This window comes from Pocillopora verrucosa, chromosome 4 (genome assembly GCF_036669915.1).
Source record: "Pocillopora verrucosa isolate sample1 chromosome 4, ASM3666991v2, whole genome shotgun sequence".
Classification (NCBI taxonomy): domain Eukaryota; kingdom Metazoa; phylum Cnidaria; class Anthozoa; order Scleractinia; family Pocilloporidae; genus Pocillopora; species Pocillopora verrucosa.
The window spans coordinates 10,548,811-10,570,515 of record NC_089315.1 but is presented as its reverse complement, the minus strand read 5'-3'; the positions used below and the strand labels follow the sequence as shown (position 1 = coordinate 10,570,515).

The 21,705-nt window shown below is 36.8% G+C and overlaps 1 protein-coding gene across 2 annotated transcripts in view; it reads right to left on the bottom strand.

Moving 5' to 3' along the window:
- The window catches only part of LOC131787478 (E3 ubiquitin-protein ligase rnf213-alpha), a 71,250-nt gene extending 51,139 nt beyond the window's left edge, over positions 1 to 20,111 (bottom strand). The window contains exons 1-11 of one of the 2 annotated variants that reach the window (XM_066165818.1): positions 19,836 to 20,111; positions 8,108 to 8,433; positions 6,265 to 6,401; positions 5,878 to 6,051; positions 4,789 to 5,000; positions 3,651 to 3,943; positions 2,950 to 3,209; positions 2,425 to 2,646; positions 1,892 to 2,081; positions 1,244 to 1,311; positions 588 to 891 (exon numbers count right to left, since the gene is read on the bottom strand). In XM_066165818.1, coding sequence (XP_066021915.1) covers positions 588 to 891; positions 1,244 to 1,311; positions 1,892 to 2,081; positions 2,425 to 2,646; positions 2,950 to 3,209; positions 3,651 to 3,943; positions 4,789 to 5,000; positions 5,878 to 6,051; positions 6,265 to 6,401; positions 8,108 to 8,433; positions 19,836 to 20,037 — 2,388 coding nt within the window. In that variant the 5' untranslated portion in view covers positions 20,038 to 20,111. The remainder of the gene's footprint in view (positions 1 to 587; positions 892 to 1,243; positions 1,312 to 1,891; positions 2,082 to 2,424; positions 2,647 to 2,949; positions 3,210 to 3,650; positions 3,944 to 4,788; positions 5,001 to 5,877; positions 6,052 to 6,264; positions 6,402 to 8,107; positions 8,434 to 19,835) is intronic. The other variant, XM_066165819.1, reaches the window with a different exon arrangement.
- Positions 20,112 to 21,705: the final 1,594 nt, after the last annotated feature.

Sequence of the window (21,705 nt, the reverse complement as noted above, 5' to 3'; positions counted from 1 at the left end):
TTAACTCAGTTTATAAAACCAAACTATCTAAGTTAAAATTAACCTGACAAAAATTTCCTCGCAAGCTACTCAGTGGCGCTTTGCTTCTCAATCAATCTCTGTTACTGATGATCATTATAATCTAGTCCAAGGTGTCCTCCATGCCAGTTGATATTGCCATTATTTCATCTTCAGCAAAAGTTGCCTATACTTCTCATTACTTAATGACGAACGTTCGACACTTTATTTTTTCAGCATTCAAGAAGTTATAAGAACTACTGGAAAGAATATTCAACATATTCCAAGTCAATCGCACTTCGATTGCATATCAAAACCGACTGCAGAGTTCTCTTAACTCGTTTTAAAACAATCTAGGGCATAAGATTACCTATGTTTTGCGACATCAAAATGGAACTTTTAACAAAATCAGAACTTTTTCATAATTAAAAAACTATTATGGCACACAAAACCCGTCCCCCGATGTAAGTCCCCTCCATATTTGACATAAAAACGTCATTGTTCCTACGGATGGAGCGAAATTTAACATTTTTCGGTGTTTTATTGATGTTTTTTTTTCTCATATTGCAATTCCTTAAGTTTTAACATACCACGAGTTCATTTGCTAGAGCATCGCGTCGGTAAGCATAGGACATATAGGGAGAAAGATCAATTCTAAGCCTTTCTCTGAGGCTCGCTATTAGCGCCTTGATGGCGTCGTTCTCGTTTTTATCCCTTCTCTCCTGATCCACACTCTCATCAACTTCTCGTCTCCGTCTGCAGATGCTTGCATGTAGCAGCCTTATCACTTGGCAAATGCAATCCAGGTTATCCCAAATGGTTAGTTCTTGAAGACAAGTTTCCAACAACCGTGTACACATTAAAACTGTAAACCCAAGAGTCTTCAAGTTGGTGCTACAAAAAGAAATGAAAAATAAAAAGAGAACAAAATTCCCTTTATCGCCGAGATTAATTTTAACTGTTTGATTGAACGGTTTGCCTCGTTAAAGTGATTATTTTCCGTCGTCTATAGACGGGAACAATATAAATTTTGACTTCATTTTCATGTCAAGATTCCAAGCGGAATAATAGCATAGGTAGCCAATGCATTTGCAGAAATTCGGTCCCAACCCATTTATTTGCGTTACCATATGGAACAGATAGAAGAGGTACGAAGGCCAACCTAATAGTACAAAAGACAAATCAGGCCAGCCATGGAAATGGCTAAATTCCGTAGTTACGTTACAAAGGCCAGACTGATACCTACCAAGTTGATTCCTGGGCCACTTCTAGCTGAGAACACATTTGTTTTATGAGCCCCATAACTTCCTTCCGCTGTGGATTGGAAATTGCCGTAAGTGACACATCTTTATAAGACGTACATCAAACTAATTTGTAATGAAAAAAATAGAGATTTGATTTGGGAAAGAAAAAGAGGGCTGATTTTATTTCTCTACGTATCTAATGCTTTTTTAAGACACGATTTCAATCACACAAAATTGAATTTACTCAGACTAACCCGCAATCTTCATGTTAAGAACCCAAAGAATCCGCATTTGGAATGCTATTATGAAAGATGTTATTCGTCTGGACACGTGAGTGGGACAAGGAGAAAAAATCTGAGCTAATGAGGAATGAAACTTCAGATCTTCGGATTCCGCGCTCCGATGCTATTGCTGAGCTTCACAAAACTCTGTGACGAACCAAGCCATCACTAGATTCACACATGACATGCGTCCAGCATACCGCTAGGATCAGCAATGTCACTTAAGCTATGTAACTCAAACGTTTTCAAAAGTATACTTCCATTCAGAGGAGATCCGTCCTGGTTCTCAAGAAGTCTCTAGGACACAACGGATTTTGAGTGACAATGTAATGCCGTATTAATTTAGATAGTCTTCAATAGATGGCTTACCTTGTAAGGATGCACAAAATTACGGGAACGGGATGTAACTAGGGCAATGCAAACATCACAAATGCTGAATTCTTCTGACACAACAATCTTGTCTAGTTCCCAAACAGGAATGGCGTAAAGGAAGGTTCTCTTAAGCAGAGGGTCAACTTCAAAGGATGGCGTTAGTCGAAGATAGAGATCCGGAAAATTCCTACGACAAAAATGAAGAAAAGCTATTACCATGACTCACGCATGCTCCTCCACTTTGCAATGTTTCATACATCGTTGAAATATCTATTGACACTTAGCGCGAAGCAACTTCCGTGTTCATATTCAAGTAAGGTCGGGTTTACTCCAACAACAGAAATAGTACTAAGGTTTAGCAGTCTACTGATTAATATTTTTACAACAATTCTTCGCGATAGCGTTTCCTTACCTATAAAAAGCAGAAATATGGTCAATAACAGACACTAATAGAGACGAAAGCATGCAATGTAATTTAAGCAGATTAATTCCCATTGGATTGTTTTCATTATAATTCAGTAACTAAGTACATTTCTGTTGCTGATCTTCGAAATTCTTCAATGTTCAGATTCTGCGCTCCAAACCACTCTGATCTGTGGTAAGATCCTTCAACATCAGGCTCTTCGAATGGCTTTGAATCTCCTCTCAAGAAATGGAGTAGTGGCATAGCAAACAGCCAATCCTCTTCAACTGGCTTCTGTGCGCGCTCAAAGATATTATTGCAAAGTTCCTCAATTCCATCAGCAGCAAATCTAGATCGAACAGGAATAACACAAAGGAAAATATTTTTTCAAGCAGTACTTGTACAGGAAATCAAATGATTTAGGGTTCAATTCGGAATAAGTAAACACGAGAATTCGAAGACCAACAAAATTGAAAGAGCTCGCACGGTTCGTTTAATTTGTAGTAAAAGGTTCACGAAAGCATAATTGCACGAGAAAAAAAAAGTGATTTATTATCTCTAATACATATGAAAGAAACATTTGAGGTAGCTTTTCATAATCACGCAGAGCGCGTACATCAAATTTGTATATTTCTTAAATAAAGTTACTTACTTTCTTAGGCCCTCACTAAACTCTTCCAGAACGACTTCGTATATGGTACATTTTTTCTCTGTAGGATCTGCTTGAAGCGACAAACAACCTAAAAGTGTGAGTATGTGTTCCCTTGGAAGGTTTAGTTTGTATTTCTCGACAAGTATCACAATTGCCAGAGACGAAACCAATGCTGAGGCTCTGGTTTTCAAATTCATTTCACTCTGGGACAATATATCAGCGTTTTCCTTCAACTTAGGTTCCAAGACGTCCATCAAAACCTTAGCAAAGAAATTAAAGAAAAACGTGTTTTCCTACATTGCCATCACTGCAAGAACATAATTCTGTCTTCTGACAGTACCTAAATGCCTATGACTTGAAACAATTCTGAAGTAACCTTGGAATCTGATTAAATTTAATAAACACCCCAATCAACCACCCATTACAAAAACGTTAACACTTAAAATACCATGGGCGAAGAGACCGAATAGCCCTATTGGTATACACTTACGAGATAAGCTCAGAAGTGTATGGTGAATAATGGATGCTATCCACTTTTTGAGAGAAAATAATTATCATCTCGAAGATTTGACATGGAAAAAGAGAAAAACTGAAACTCCCGGGTTCATCGTTTGCGGTTCATGCATTTTACGTGTCGAAGTTTATGCAATCGATTGTATACCATCAGATATCAAGGTTAGAGTTTTAAAATTTCACTTTACCGTGTTTATATTGAAGTAAGCCGGATGCATCTTTTCAGGAGTAAAGCCACCCTCCTTAATCCAAGTGTTTGTCAGACCGTCAGCAACTTTCCTTAGCTCCACAAACGCCTCTGTTGCATTCATTTCATGTCCAGCCCCACTAGCAAGAAAACCTTTCCACTTTGGCAGGTATGCATGCACAGCTGCTGTGCGATTTTCCACCGTTTCTTCCCTACGAAAATAATCATAAAAATTTTCCCACCAGCTCTTCTCCTTGTAAATGTAGCTCACTCCATCAAATTGGTGCCATACCTCTAGATAAACAAAAACGAAAATGACAAAAAATTATTACTGGAAATCATCATCATCATCATTGTTATCTTTATTACCATCAGCGCAAAATGTATAGTATTAAAAATAATAATAAAAAATAACAAAAATTCTCAAATGGGAGCAAAGCTTTAAAGGAATGCAACAATAAGAAGCCGGTATTATCCTACATCTTATCTAGTTAGTATAGCCTTCGAAAATGTCATCACTGTTATCATCACTATCATTATTATCATCATCGTTATTATTATCGTTATCATTGTTGTTATCTTTATTTTCATCAACAACCTACTTCTTCCATCCTTCATCTTATCAATCCTCCCCACCCCTCTAACCTTTTATCACACCCTTTCATCCTCTCGAAAATCCTCTGCCATGAGTTTCATTGACCATAAACTGTTCTGGCTCTTAAGGTGTGTTGGAGTAGGCAACCACCCCAATTAATGAAATAGCCACCTAATTTGTCAAGTAAAACCTAAGTACCTAAATTTTTCATTTCATGTAAAAATCTTAGCCACAACTACACCTCTATTTTGGGACACTTCCATTCAAAAAACCTTCCTTTTGGTAGGAAAAAGGGAAGCCTGATAATAATTTTAGGCTACGTGAGTGGCAGTATTTGAAAGTACAGGAGGTGGAGCCGCATGAAACGAACGGCACAGCTTACAATCCTCTCGAGGCCCATCGCTCCGTGATCCAACAAAATACTAAGCAAGACCATGAAAAGATTGGTTAATCCATCACTGCTATTGAAGGGAGCTATGAGAGAGGGGGAGTGCAGATTTCAAAAAGCAGCACGGAACAAAGAAGTCTAATTCTGTAAACTTACCTCCAGGTTTAAGATACTCTTCTGGAATGCGAAGAAAGCGATAGACTATTGCTCCGCGTTTTGGTTGAAACTCAGTCAGACATTCATAGCGAACATCTCCTTTGTTAATAACTGCGTATTTGTAAAAGGTTCCTTTCCGGGCAAGATTGATACTTAGAGTAAATTGACCCTTGAAACGCATAAGCTCCTTCTGGTCTTTTCGTTTGGCATTCCTTTAAAACAAAAGAGAAATAAACTATTTTTCAGAAATTCATTGTGCAGGATGCTACGACACATCCTGGTTTGTCAAGACTTACTAGTGGTAAATACCACGTTCACTTAACGCAGCAAGAATACTTAACGACATATTCAGACAGCTTTGTGTGCTACAAAGCGCAAGCATTTCAGATGCAACAGTTTCTGTGAACTGCAAGTATTTTATTAAATGGTGACCAAAATACAGCTGCTGGGAATCATTTGAGTGCCAGGAAAAATATGGCTTGACTGCTTTCCGGTGTACTTCCGATACCTTCACCAATTGGGGCATTTCTCAACAACGAGTGATACAAAATTATTTCATAAAGCAAACATCCAATGGAGTTGCCCTTCAAGCCGAGATGAAAGATTGTTGTAAATTCTTAAAGACGTTTGTACGCCCTTTTTCTGATTTTGCTAGTGCATAGAAAAATCACGCCGCCGTCCCAACAAATAGATATAAAATCAAAATCAATCCCAACTTGATACTCAAGTTTTCAGGAAGTTTGCTTGTTTTCATCTTGAGTACCCAATGGCTCTGTTATACATACCTCTATTCTGATAGGTCAACATGATTACTTTTTTTTTTTTTATGGTTTACAACTCTCAACCGAAAAATATCCCAATCAAAAATTCGGTGTATTCCTTATCTCATTTTCTTTGAAACAGAGTAACAAGAACTTAAAATGGCTCTCTGGGCCATACAAGAATTACCAGTTTCGATAGGCTTTGATGCACCAGGAAGATTGGGTGAAAGTTCAAGGTCATGGTTATGTAGAGTTTATAAATTAACTTTATATGACGAGTCAAGAAAACATTTTTTAGTAATAGAGAAATAATATAAGAGAAACTTACCCTACAAATTCCAGGTCAACGCAGTTTAAGTTAAAGTTTCCTAAGTTGTCTCCATTGGCTCGTATGTGCAGGTATTCCCCTTCCATTTTGAAGTTAGACGCTAATAGAACATGGAAAACTACAGTAATCCCAGCTTCTGGTTCTACTTGCTTAAAACTGGTTGACGGTGTTGACCTTTCCAGGGAAAAAATCAAGATAATAGATTGGTGGTCTTTATTGTAAGCTGCTTTTTTTTTTGTTTGGGACCATTTTGACTCAGTGCTTATTAAATCAATTTAACTACTGATGTCCTCTATCTAGAATCCATTCCATTATATATCTATTTATTTATTTAACCCTTTATGATCACTTTTCTCATTAGATATTTAACTGCCCTCTCAAACTTACGTAAAGGGTGGGTTACTAGCTGTGTCAATATTTCCACCTTTGTTCTTTCCTTCACCTCTTCGTTGGGTTGAGGCGCTATCTGTATGTGTTTTACTCTTACTCTCTTGATACAGTTTTCCACTCCTTGTTCCAGCAGTCTAGAAAAATTAGAGACACTTATTTAAATTGTTTTGATTGCTTTAATTGTTGACCAATCTACAAATCATACAAAACTCTAATTATAGGCATCATCAGTGTTTAACTTTCTATCAGGAAAATCTTGAGCGCTTCATTCATGAAATGTCCTTCCGTTATAAACAAATGGCCAACACTGTCGAGTGCTACAAAACCAAATCCGACTAGATTTTTCAGTTCCGCAAAAGTTATTGTTAGAGAGCTTCAGAAGTTTGTTTTCGCAAATTCTTCTTTTGACCTAATGTTCGATCTAAAGAATGAGTTGAATTGATGGAGTCCCTAAAGAAAGAGGTCTATCATCTGAGAATGTCAATCTAAAGTTCTAAAATAAGGCAACATAATGACGGATGGTGCAGACATTAGTTTTGTTAGCAAAAACGACCTTGAAAAAGAATGGAAATGATACGTGTACCTCTTAAGTAAGAGTTTCAGTTTGGACGTTTGGGAGTAAACGATTCGGTTTAACTTTAGTGGAAATGAACTTTTAAGTAACAGGTTGTTGGTGGTATGATTAGAATCATTTAAAAATGGATTCTAACTATCCCGCCTAATGCCTTGATTGTCCCTCTGTGCCAAATTTTCTCTCAGTGTTTTACATGCATTAAAAATCTTTCCCCCAAAAAATATTTCTCCCTTCTTTTCATACATATTATCATGAAATACCTCTGCACTATCTCTGGAATCATCAATGTTCCTTTTGTCACTTGGAGGATGCGATACAACAAGTTCTTTCCGCTCAGCGGATGACTTGATCAGAACAGTGGTCTCAAATTATTAGGGGTATCCCTTTTAATTCAAACTGTGTATGTACAATCTGCTGCACATTGGAGTGCCAATTGTCTTACAAATATAAAGCAATCCCCTTGGTTTACCTCAATTTCAAGGCGGTTATTGTATAAAAAATATTAGAGAATCTATCCTAAGACAATACAGCCACAAGAAAGGTGAAGTTTGATGCTGCATTGCAAGTGTAAGTGAGGACAGCAGAGAGGACGGGTCATGCAAGAGAGAAGGAGTGCAAAAAGAGTATGCACAGCATTACAGATGACGATCCTGCATTCAAATATATATACAGCCACTAAATTGGTCACTTTTCATCACATGATAACCTGGTGTTTCTCAAAAATAAATCATGGCGTTCCCATAATTCTGTTCTTTAAATGGAACTAGTTTTAAAAGAAGGCATTAATTTCTGCCCAAATGTCTAAAGGGGAAACCAAAAAGAAGGTATTTCATGCATCAGTTTCTTTTTTTCAGCGCTTATCTTCATGCAGTTAAATTGTGCTTCATTCACTCACCTTTCTCTCTCTCCACTGACTTAGATGTCCAAAACAAATTACACCTGTTCTGCGTGCTTAAAACAGGAAATTTTTCTAAAGAATGATTTAACCCTTTAACTCCTATGAGTGACCAAGAGAGAATTTCTCCTTACAGGGTCTGAATGCAATATCAAGCAGACAAGTGATGAGAAGAATTGTATGGCAGATAGCAAGGAAAATTACTCGTGAGATCTTGGGAGTGAAAGGGTTAAACTTAATTGATAGTGCAAGGTCTTTTTGATTCAGGTTGCAAATTAATACATCATAACTATTATAAATGTCAAAGTATGAGAGTTATAATTTAAGGGTGATAAGTAGAGTTTTAGGTTGACATGGTTTAGCTGTTTTACCTTCAAGGCAATGTCCTCTCTTTGTCTTTCACCTGTTTCGGCCCTTCCAGGTGTGTTAGTAACTGCTGCAGAACCTGCTTCGGTTGCTAGTTCTTCATCCCCTCCAAAGTCCTTGTTATCTGGATCAGTGGTGGCTAGAGTCCCTTCTGATAAATGATCACTTTTTGATAATGTCCTTGGGCTTTCTTGAGCTGCAGCTTCTTCCCATTGAACAGGGGAAGTACTGAGGTCATTTTTGGGCACCTGCATCGGTTCTAGTTGTTGGTGGAAAGAGAACTTCTCTTGTGTTATATTTTTATTTGTCCCATTCTGTTGCAGACTTTCACCTGAAGGTAAAAAGTTAAACATGCAATCATCAATGGGATTTGAAAAAAGATACTTTCACAAAATATACTTTGCATAAGGTGTGTTAATCAAATTCATTAAAGAGCAAACATTCTTGGCTAGATTTGGTTATGATTCCCTAAAGACAAAACCAGAATAAGAATTTACTACATTATTGCTAAAAAAATGCCTGCCATCACGTAAGAAATTCAAGCAGAGGTTGCTGAAATTAGGGCTCAACAAAACTAAACTGCTTCAGTATCAAATAATATTTATGACTCAAGTTCAGACTTTCTGGAAAATTTTGGAGGCCAATCACCGCCCAGTTTTTTATCACTATAATAATATTGATAACAAATAAAAGAACTTTACTAAGATATTCATAGTAAAAGTGATGAGATAATACAGACAACTAGTTGATGACCAACATGAACTGTGTCCACTTAACTGGCAGATTTAAGGTCACTTTTTAACAATATTTGACAGTGATGGCTTCTTTCCAAAAGGACAAATTTAAGTTGCTTGTACCTCACAGAAGCATTCCTTCAATATTGGCCAAATCACCTTCAAGCATGGAAATCAGTCTTGTTCCTTAGAAGCACTTTCAACATGTTTCAGCTGTCTCAAGAATTTTATGCTCTAAAAAAATCACTGGAATTTCTGGAGAATTTTTCTTTGTTTGTTCATATTATACATCATTTCTTTTCTTTGACAACACAACTTCACATTTTATTGCACTACAATTTTCTTACAAAAACTTTCTGCATGTCTGTAACCAAGTCTCTAAAATTTTGTTGCACAAATGTTTGGGTACTTGGACAGAAGATCCCCTCCTGTGAGGCTATAGTCTGATTAATAACAAAAGCTATAAGCTAAGAGGCATGCAGCCCCAACTCTTAACCCTTTCACTCCCATGAGTGACCAATTTTCAGTTTCTCCTTACAATATCAACACAATATCAGATAAGTGACAAGAATAAAGAAAAATATCAATTTGGGGATAATTAGTTGAGCCAGTGCTAAATTCTCTAAACTAACTTTATAAGTATGGTTGACAGCGAGGAGAATGACAAATTTGATCTGGGAGTTAAAGGGTTAATGATTTAAAAGGAGTACAGAAACAACAACATGTAGGTGAGAAAAGCTATGATAGTAAAAAGTAACTGCAACTGCAATTACCCTTACCCTAAGGGCCAAACTGAGTGTCTCAATAGGCCACTTCCAAGTTCTTATTGTTCAGTGATCTGTTACCGAAATTACGGCACGAGGACAAGGCTAAGTGCAAAGTCATTCTCTTTGGTATGAAGAGTAAAATGTCGTGGTGGTGAAATTGAAAGAAAATTTCTCGAAATTCAGTGTGGGAGAGTGAAAAATTATCTGTGGGAGAGAGATGGCATTCAGCTAGGTGATGGTGGCAAAGGAAAGAAAAAAGCAGAACAATTCGATTTATGCAAGAAAGCTGCAACAATGAAGCAGATCCAACTAGCTGCCTCTGCTAAAGACTGCAAGAGCTGTTGAAGGAGAAATTACAAACAAGTTGGGGAAAACTTCTAATTCCTATATATATTTTGGATGCTAACAGAAGCACAATTATAACCTCTGCAACTTTCCACAGTTTTCATTTGGCGTCCATGTGCAGCCTGGCCAAGCCTGGCCCATGTTTCTTATTGTCTGATTCGTATAGCAAGGACTTACTGTAATTTGTGAAATGATCTGAACGATAGGAATTGGAAATCTTTTACTCGCAAAATGAGCTCAAAACCTGTAATTAGCAAAATTGCAAAATAAAAATCTGTAATTTACAAAACGAGAATCCATAGGGTAAACTCCACTGGCCAGAAGGACAAATTATTCAGTTTGTCACTAGCATAGATTGCAAACACAACTTAGCATACAATATTAATTAACTATAAGGGACTTGTCAGAAATTAGCAGGGGGGGAGGGGGGGTGGGAATTTTAAATTTGGGTTCGGAAATTAGGTGACCCATCCCTGCAATGGGAGTGAAATTTGCTAACCCTCCCCTTGAGCTTGGCCTAAAATATCATGACCCTCCCCCTCTTGTATAAATGATAAAATCTAGTTCTTGCAATACACTAGGGTGCGTCAGTATTATGAAAACTCAAAATATATTTCTAATCTGTTCTTAGTCATGCTACATACATACATTTGATTGATTGTATCAATGCTGATGAGATAAATGATGTTGATCAAGATTCTCACAGCAGCATTGATGGTGATGCTAAAGACAGTGATGAATAGGATAGCCAGAACTCTACTAACATTATTAATAACAACATTATTCATAATTTCAATAAGACTATATAGCATTGTTATAAATGAAAAGTACATGTTTGTTAAATTCTTGCTATAGTACTTCACAGTTTATATCCATAACGTTCCGTAAACCGTTGTATTTTTCTCTTTTTTTTTGCCAAATAAAGAACTTCCTTTTTCTTCTGTGGGTGAGCCTCTACATGATCACGGGCATATATTTGCATGACCCTCCCCCTTTTAACTGCCCATTTTTCATGACCCCTCCCTTTTCTGAGGCTCAAAAAGTTGTGACCCCCCCCTCTATTTCGAATTACGGTCAACTCGCCGACGGACCAACTCGCCGACGCCAACTCGCCGAAGTATAAAATCGAGTAGAGACGTCGGCGAGTTGGTCGTCAATCCAATACAACTTATTAGAAGTTAAACATACAGAATATTAAACGATATTTAGTAAAAAAAACACTGGTGAACATTGGTAAACATCAAACAGAAGCTTAAACCTTGGTGAACATTGGTGAACATCACAAATGACTATAACAGCTTAAGACGCGAACGAGTTATTGTGCGACAACAACACCGTAAAGACTCATCATGTCAATCGCTCAGATTTTTTAACGAAAACTTGGCTTTCTAGACAAGATCTTTAGTAAAAAGCAATTATTTTTATATGCAACAAAGTTTATAAGGATCTCGAGGCGAATAAAGCGAAGTAAACATCACCAATGACTCTGACAGCTTCAAACGCGAACGAGTTATTGTGTGACAACAACACTGTAAAGACTCATCATGACAATCGGTCAGATTTTTCAAGAAAATTATTTTTATTTGCAACGGAGTTTATGACATGATGACATATGACATGATGAGTCTTTACGGTGTTGTTGTCACACAATAACTCGTTTGCCTCTGAAGCTGTTATAGCAATTGGCGCAGTTTATCTTGCTTTATTCGCCTTGAGATCCTTATAACCTTTTCTGGTAGAAAAAAATTGCTTATTACTAAAGATCTTGTCTAGAAAGCCAAGTTTTCTTTAAAAAATCTGTTGTTGTCATACAACTCATTCGCGTCTACAGCCAATTTTGTTCATTGGCGACGTTAACTTCGCTTTATTCGCCTTGAGATCCTTATAAACTTTGTTGCAAATAAAAAGAATTGCTTTTTACTAAAGATCTTGTCTAGAAAGCCAAGTTTTCGTTAAAAAATCTGAGCGATTAACACGATGAGTCTTTACGGTGTTGCTGTCACACAATAACTCGTTCGCGTCTGAAGCGGATGTAGTCATTGGCGATGTTTACTTTATTCGCCTTGAGATCCTTATAAACTTTGTTGCAAATAAAAATAATTGCTTTTTACTAAAGATCTTATCTAGAAAGCCAGGTTTTCGTTAAAAAATCTGACTGATTGTCATGATGAGTCTTTACAGTGTTGTTGTCACACAATAACTCGTTCGCGTTTGAAGCTGTTAGAGTCATTGGTGACGTTTACTTCCCTTTATTCGCCTTGAGATCCTTATAAACTTTGTTGCAAATAAAAATAATTGCTTTTTACTAAAGATCTTATCTAGAAAGCCAAGTTTTCTTAAAAAATCTGACCAATTGTCATGATGAGTCTTTACAGTGTTGTTGTCACACAATAACTCGTTCGCGTTTGAAGCTGTGAGAGTCATTGGTGATGTTTACTTCCCTTTATTCGCCTTGAGATCATTATAAACTTTGTTGCAAATAAAAATAATTGCTTTTTACTTAAGATCTCGTCTAGAAAGCCAAGTTTTCTTAAAAAATCTGAGCGATTGACATGATGAGTCTTTACGGTGTTGTTGTCACACAATAACTCGTTCGCGTTTGAAGCTGTGAGAGTCGTTGGTGATGTTTACTTCCTTTATTCGCCTTGAGATCCTTATAAACTTTGTTGCAAATAAAAATAATTGCTTTTTACTTAAGATCTCGTCTAGAAAGCCAAGTTTTCTTAAAAAATCTGAACGATTGACATGATGAGTCTTTACGGTGTTGTTGTCGCACAATAACTCGTTCGCGTCTTAAGCTGTTATAGTCATTGGTGATGTTCACCAATGATCACCGATCTTTAAGCTTCTGTTTGATGTTCACCAATGTTCACCAGTGTTTTTTACTAAATATCGTTTAATTTTCTGTATGTTTAACTTCTAATAAGTTGTATTGGATTGACGACCAACTCGCCGACGTCTCTACTCGATTTTATACGTCGGCGAGTTGGTCCGTCAGCGAGTTAACTGGTTACCTCTGTTTCCACCCCCCCTTCCCCCCCTGCTAATTTCTGACAAGTCCCTAAATAACATTCGAAACCTATACTAAACATTTTTCAGATTTCATTCCATCTTTGAATATTTTTGTTGTAAATAGAGGCAATGGCATGAGATAGCTTGTATGTTTTCCTGCTAAGGAGGATCGAGTAATGCTTGACATTTCTAGTATAAGTAAAATGTCAAGTCACGCATTTGAATTATTCATCGTAATCACCCTGATAGTGAACTGAGCATTTCATTCTTGCCATTGGTGGCCTTAAGTTTTTTGCAATTCTATCAATTGATGTAGTACCCTTGCGAACTGAATTCCCAGTTTTCTGGGAATTCTGAGGAATTCTCAAAAATTCCCAATTATGCAAATAACCCTTGCCAACTGAATTCCCAGTTTTCTGGGAATTCCTAGGAATTATCAAAAATTCCCAACTATGCAAATAAGCTCTGATTTGAAAAGCTTGGAATTACTGGGAATTTCTGGGAAAGGAAGACTCCAGTTTTGTGAGGACTTAGACCCTTGCGAACTGAATTCCCAGTTTTCTGGGAATTCCTAGGAATTCTCAAAAATCCCAATTATGCAAATGACCCTTGCAAACTGAATTCCCAGTTTTCTGGGAATTCTTGGGAATTCCTAGGAATTCTCAAAAATTCCCAACTATGCATATTAACTCTGATTTAAAAAGCTTGGAATTACTGGGAATTTCTGGGAAAGGAAGACTCCAGTTTTGTGAGGACTTGGAATCCCTAGGAATTCCTAGGAATTCTCAGCTTTACAAACTACCTATAATTTAAGCAGTGTGGAACTCTTGGGAATTTCTGGGAATTGAATTTGAGGCAATTTTAATACCCTGAGGTCCACATAAATTCTAAGAAAGTCTCAATACCTTGAATGTGAAGGTTTTAAGAAAAGGAGTAATTTCAGAGGCTTAAAACTTTGGCTCAATGAAAGATATGCTATACAAAACGTACCAAGAGATATACATACATGTATATGTTTATAACTTAAAGATCATGAAATTTATTATTCAAACTAAGTTTTAGGTAATCTTTACATTAATATGGATTTTCTCATGAACCAGCTGTCAGTTATGTTAAATGGAAATTGCCAATTAATCCAATGTACTCATATCACAGATTTGCTTTCAAACCTAAAAAGGACTCTTGGATTCCATGATCAAAAAATATTTTTATTGTGATGCAAATTAATGTCTCATGTTCACTAATGTGCCAAAATCATCAAACATTCATTGGCTGTTCCTTGGTACACAACTTCCACAATAATTAATAATAATTACATTGTTATCTACACTTAAAGAACTTTGTTAATTATGAACATAAGTTACTTCCCTAACTTACATTACTGGTTACCTTTGTCAGAAAACCTTGGAACAGTCAAGCTCAGTTGCCTCAAACACTGTCAGAGACTTTTTGTTGACAATTTTTAGTAGAAATTTCATGCCTTAGACAAACAAATTCAACACCTAATTAATCTTTCTTTTTTCATGATTGTTGTTGCTGTTTTTTTTTCAGTTTTTTACTCTGTTTTCATGACTAATTGCTGTAATTGTTTTGCTGTTTTTATTCTTACAAAACATTTTTGTAAGAGTTCCAAAACTTGTGAATCATCCACACACTTTGCAAACATGCAATCTTTGAGAAAAAATTGCATGGCATGCAATCTTTGAGAAAAAACATCTTTTAAATGACATCTTCAATTTACTTTATTTGAAACTCTGATCTGAAAATATTTGTCAACAAGACTTGTTAGTAGTGAGAAGTACCAACCAAGTTTCCTTTCATAACTTAATTTCTTAAATGTCCCAATCGCTGGATCTCCAAAAAAATATTACATCGTTTTATTTTTGGTGCAAAATACAAGTCCTTCTTTATATAAAAATGAAAATTGCAAGTCACACTTCAATAATAACAACGAGTCGAGTTTCGAGTCTTTGTTTCCTCGACAACTTTCGGCCACAAATCGTGCATTTGTAATACGATTGATTCTTGTCGATTCTTTCCACATAGAGTGAGCTCACATCATTATTTATATCACCAAGGTATTCATTGTCTAGAAGCAGAGAACCGATCGGAGAAGTCAGAATAAAGTTGTGCGCTTCTCTCAACACTACAATCGGCAAGCCAGCGGCTTCACTTTGCTAGCCAATGACAAGTCCTAAAAGATCCACGTGATCATGCCCGTGATCAGAAACAAAGAAGACTCTATTTGGCGCTCATCTTTGAATGTACTTTTCATCGATTGATCGTTTTTCTCAATTGTTTTGCTTAATATAACATTTCTAAAGATAGCTTTTATTGTGGTTCAATGGGAAAACGAGAACAGCGTGAGTGTTGTAAAAGAAAAGAAAGTCGTTGGCGCCGTGGAGTTAAAAGAAGGGACAACAGTTGACATATTGACTGGTACAAACAAGGGTCGAGTGGCCATCTGTAAAGCTACAATTTTGAAAGTTTGTGGTGAGTAAAAATTGCGATATTCGTTACGTGATCAAAATCTTATAAAAGAATAGATGTAGCGGGTTGAATTAAGCTTACATAACGCTCGGCGCAACTGAAACTTGAATAATTCTGAGAATCGAATCGGTCACTTGCATGCCGCAGTTCCTTAAGCTTATGCTTTACAATGAAATAAACCTATCAGTAAGGTTCGTCCTCATGCCGTTATTTCAGTACCAGATCACTGAACCGTGAGAACTCAGAAATGAAGCAAAACTCAGATATCCTGTAGAAAAGTCAAAGCTTACTAAATTAAAAACAACACAAAAGGAGAATAAAGGACAGGGAGAAGCCAACAGAAAACAAACAGCACTTATGGTGATGATCTTGATTGAAGCTGCTAAACAACCATTTAAGTTTAAACAGCTGTCATTTCATTGGGTGTTACGTGTATGTAGCAATGAAGGTTGAAACTAGAATCCTACCTTACAATAAGACATAGGATAACAAATATTCCACTATTTGCTAAAACAGTGTCTCGATCCCCAACAGATAACTCACAACCACTCATTTATGATTTTTTCCAAATGCACTAAAATTTGGATTGGTCAGAAATTCTGAGTGCCCCCCAAAAATTATATCACTCCAAATTAATTGGAGACATCAAGTTAGTATACAGTTTGCAAAGATTGCTTTCCTATTCATTTCTTAATCCACAGTTCACATATATGATTTTAATAGGGTGTTACTAAACTGTGGATTAGCAAACTGCAGAACCACCAGAATGTCTGGAACCCTAAATTCTTTGTAAAAGAATAATTAAATAAAATATAAAACTAAAAAGACCTTAACACTGTTTGAAAGTTCATTTTTGAGTAAGGAGATTACTTTAAAGGAAAAATATGTTTTAATCTTTCTTGACATTTTACTTGACTGCAGCCACATTTACAAGGATAGGTAATGTCATAAGGATCAATCAATCAGCAGTCACCTACCCTGAGAGTTAATAACTGAACCATAATTTGAAAGCCCTAACAGGTTGGGTACTGTGATATCTGAGTAATGCCTCATCAAAAAGCTCTCAGCAAACCTTTAAGCTTGAATTGGTGGCCTTTAATTCCATTTCATTGTACATGACTCAGGAATGAGGAACACCAGCATAAAGTAACATCATTGCCTGTGATGCATTATTATAAAAAAACTTGTTGTTTTATTGTTTTTTGGTGTGTATTTCATTTACCCATTAATTGCCTGCTACTGTTTTTACCTTTCATTAGTTTTACTTGTGGTTGGTGTTGTTACCATTGCGTGATGTTATGTAATAATGTCAAGAAATTTGTCAGATTTTAAGTATAAATTTAGTCCTATGGACCAATTTTTAAGTTCACTTTTAAGCAGGGTTGTCATTTTTTGCCTGCATAGCTATGCACTGTAATGGTAAATAATTTCTTTATTGTGAGTTCATTGGTAAATTTTCCCTCTCTAATATGTATTTTCCTACTCATAGGCATTTGAGTATTTTTAAATAAATGATGAACACAATTACATATGACTTCAGTTACATGCCTGTAGAATTTCAGGGTGATCGGGGGCATCCAGCCTCACGAATTCTCAGCCTTTTACCTCTAGTGGATTAATTTGGTTAGCATTACTTACAGACCTATTTCAGAAAGGATTATGTAGAGGGCTAAGCAGATGAACAAAAACCAAGCTAAATTTCCCTCAATCAGCCCAAGAAATTCACAAAAGATACAAAACCACTTAAGTGGGGTTAATTTTTCTCTTTTAACGTTATCTTCTTCATACGCAAAAATGAAATTTAGAACAGTGCTAAGGTGTTAATATTTTTAGCTTTCATTTTATGTTATTCCTAGGAATTCTCAAAAATTCCCAACTATGTAAATAAGCTCTGATTTGAAAAGCTTGGAATTACTGGGAATTTCTGGGAAAGGAAGACTCTAGTTTTGTGAGGACTTGGAATTCCTTGGAATTCCTAGGAATTCTCAGCTATACAAACTACCTATAATTTGAGAAGGACAGGATTCTTGGGAATTTCTGGGAATTAAATTTGAGGCAATTTAAATACCCTCAAGTCCAAATAAATTCCAAGCAATTCTCAATACCTTGAATGTGGTTACCCCTTGACTCCCAAGAGTGCTAAGTCAAAATTGAGAAGAAATCTTTGAATTTCAATGAGTAGAATAAAAAAAAAAACCAAACAGTAAAACATGAAAGTACTGGTTGACAGCTTACATTTCAATGTTCACACACAAGAGCTTTATCTAAAGAAGTTACAACCACATAAAATCAAGTCAAAGCTTGACTCTGGGAGCAAGAAGGTTAAATACCATGTGTATCATCATCCAAAATTAAAAGATTCATTTCAAGACTATTTTTTGACAGATAGTATTTATTGCAATAACCATAATTCAAGTTATTGTATTTTATGGAAAAGAATCAACAGATTTTATTGACAGTTTGTGTCAAACCAAATTTAGTGATTGATTAGGACTATTTATAGCTGGAGTTGACAATAATTCTTACGGAGTTTTCAAGAAAAGAAAAAGAAATAAAATTCCATCCTAAAGAAAATCCTGAAAATTCCTCGGAATTTCTGGCAAGTTTTTAGGAAAAGTCATTGCATGGTGTTCTCAGTTGGAATTCCTAGGAATTCCCACAAATTCCAAGTCCTGTTGGCTATTAACTTGGAAGTTCTGGGAATTTCTAGGTTTTAAGAACCAGAGTTGTTACAGTTGGGAATTCCTTGGAATTCCCAGTCTGAATTACTGTGAAAATTCACACCTCTTGTTCCTAAGAATTCCTAAGAATTCCAAAATCCATTTTGCAAGGGAACAAAACTAGTGGTTCCACTTGTTCCAGAGGTTCCACAGTCTGCTTATCCATAGTTTAGTAATACCCATAGTAATTAGCTCACAAATTCCTTGTTTTCTAGTCCTAAATTTTGCCAATAAATCCACAAGCATCAGTGCATTACTGTATGAGTATGATCAGGCCCCGGTTGTTCAAAGCTGGGTTAAGGTAACCCAGGGTTAGTGTGAAATTTGATTTCAGGTCTGAAAACTTTAAGAGAAAATTCAGTTCAAATCTTTTTGCTTGCAATTTGATCATTGGATGTTCTAACAAGAATAGTGAAAATTTTCCCTTAAAGACTTTTGAACAAAGAAATAAAGAAAGCTGGATTAAAATTAAGCCCTGGGTTACGGCTAATCGGCCTTTGAACAACTGTGCCCTGATCTAATAGAAAGTCAAAATAATTATAAACATGCTTCGGGGAGTGGCTTATTAATATGCATCACATGTGTAAGTTCTTCATTTTGAGAGCACTTTCACTTTCGAAAGGGGAAGAATAATCTATCCTGGTAGTCATGACTCCAACCTTTGGTCATAATTATAAATAGAAGACAATTTAAGAACTCATGGCCTTCTGTTAGTAATTCTGTGTGAAAACGCTTGGAAAATGCAGCGTTCGCGCGTTCAGGAAAACTATAGAAAAGCGTTCTGGAAAACAAGCTAAATACTAGCGTTTTCGTGGAGCATTAAAACAATCGACAAACATCATGTTTTCATGGCCTTCACCATCTGTAATTTCATGTGAAAAACGCTTGGAAAATGCAGCGTTCGCGCGCACGGGAAAACTATGGAAAAACGTTCCGGAAAACAAGCTAAACACTAAGGTTTTCGTGGAGCAGAAAAACAATCGACAAACATCATGTTTTTATGGCCTTCACCATCAGTAATTCTGCGGGAAGACGATTGGAAAATGCAGTGTTCGCGCGCACGGGAAAACTATAGAAAAACGTTCAGGAAAACAAGGTAGAGTTTTCGTGGAGCAGGAAAACAATCGACAGACATCATCTTTTCACGGCATTCACCGTTAGTAATTCTGTGGGAAATTGCTTGGAAAGTGCAGCGTTCGCGCGCTGGGGTAAACTATAGAATAACGTTCAGGAAAACAAACTATACTCTAGCGTTTTCGTGGAGCAGGAAAACAATCCACAAATATCGTGTTTTCATGGCCTTTACCGTTAGTAAATCTGTGGGAAAACACATGGAAAATGCAGCGTTCGGGTGCACGGGAAAACTATAGAAAAACTTTCAAGAAAACAGGTGATTCATTGGCATTTTCCTAGTGCATGGTAACATGCGATAAACTTCGCGTTTTTCTTGAGTTTTACTGAGGGTGAACAGTAAATTTGCCATCCTTGTTCAGATATCAGAAAACGTTAGTATAATGTTGAATTTCTCAGTCTTTCACCATTTCGGAAAATTAACGATGAACGAGGGATTTTGTGCCGTGCGTCAGAAAAAATGAAATCATACATCAATTAAAACTTTTGAGCAGGATTTACATCCACAAAACCACCATCTAACGGAAAATTTACCTTTGACTTGTTCGTTACCTGTACCGGTGTCATGTTTTCCCCCTGTTCCATCGCCTTTCGGGTGCTCGCTCGTAACAGCTGGTACGATGTTTTGCTCCTTTCGTGGGTCATTTTTCGGACTATGCTCTTGATTAGAACCACAACCTGGGCAGAAACGGAATCCAGGTTGCAAACGCGTGTCTCCACAATTTGAGCACTTCATCGTGTAAAATCACGGCTGCATCTCGTTGTTTAAACGCTACTCGTGTCGCAAAGATATGTAGCCATTGAAGAGAAAATTACGCGTCGTGCGCTCGCATTCACATGATCCTTGCGAAGGTGAACCTATTCTTAGAAATCAGGCGGAAGTGCTGGGAATAAGAGACGACATCTGATTGGCTTCCAATTGTTAAGAGGCTGTCTCTCTTATTTCCACCCGGTCAATTTTGCGTCAAAAATAATTTTGCCTGAAACTCTGTTAACAGAAAGACTTTACCTAGGAAAGAACTAAATTAGATTTGGTTTGATTCGAAATAATTTTCTGACTGCATTACGGGCCATAATTATTTCCCAGTCCGTAGGGACCGTCGCAACGTCTCAAAAATTGAAAAATAGGCATATTTTGTAACGTTGTAAAATATTTGAGTCGCATAGTTAAGCCACAGAATTTATATCAGATTGCTTAAAAACCTTTCTAGTTTGCCAAGAAAGTTAGAATTTTCCCTCTCGACATATTTGAAAAGGCGAATTTTAGCATATTCTGACCACTAGAAATCGCCATCGGCCGATGGCCGTAAATAACCTTGATTTAGACGCTAAGTTTTGGGATTTGAGACCTGGTTGACGATTCTATCCTACACAGCCGTTAAGTTTAGACCTTTATAGGCAAAAATATGCAAAAACCCCTGTACGTTTTCGATTTTTCAAAAGTTATGACCATTTGAATCAGCACATGTACGAAATCTAATTTAGTTCTTTCCTAGGTAAAGTCTTTCTGTTAACAGAGTTTCAGGCAAAATTATTTTTGACGCAAAATTGACCGGGTGGAAATAAGAGAGACAGCCTCTTAAATATTGAAGAAATGTAAAATGGTTTCCGTGTTTACATAGTAAACACGTGGGAGGTTGGGAGAACACGAGATAAGCGTAGGAAACCACGACACGAAGCGGAGTGGTTTCCAGCTTATCGAGTGTTCTCCCAACCTCCCGTGTGTTTACATCAGGCTATGTAAACACGGAAACCATTTTACATTTCTTTTATAAAATAACTAATGAAAGAGGAACGAAAACCGTGTTTACATACGCTCATGTAAAATGGTTTTATGGCCAATCAGAGCGCGCGTACTATTCGATTTATTTTATAAATAGATTAAGCCAAGCCTAAAAGCGGAGAATAAAGGGGTAAGTTTCTAAAGAAACTGTGATGCTGCGTCGGTGGGAGAGTATAGCAGGTAATTTAGTATTAACAACTGGGTTGAAAACGTAAATCAGCCACCGTAAAGGGTAAAAAAAGCTGACGTTTCGAGCGTTAGCCCTTCGTCAGAGCGATAGTAATCATCGATGTAAATTCAATCGCTCTGACGAAGGGCTAACGCTCGAAACGTCAGCTTTTTTACCCTTTACGGTGGCTAATTTACGTTTTCAACCCAGTTGTTAACACTAAATTACCTGCTAAAAGCGGAGCCCTGGTTAGTTTATTTTCTAGCCCCTCATTATAAAACTCTTCCGCACTGACTGTAGAAAAGTTTTTCCAAGGCGATCAAGAGACTGGTCCGGGGGGTGGGGAGGGAAGGGAAGAATTGACGAGATCTGGAACCTGGGGACGACGTTCTCACAACTTGCAACGCGATCAGGAAAGCAATATATATCATCGTCCTAAACCAGATGAGCCC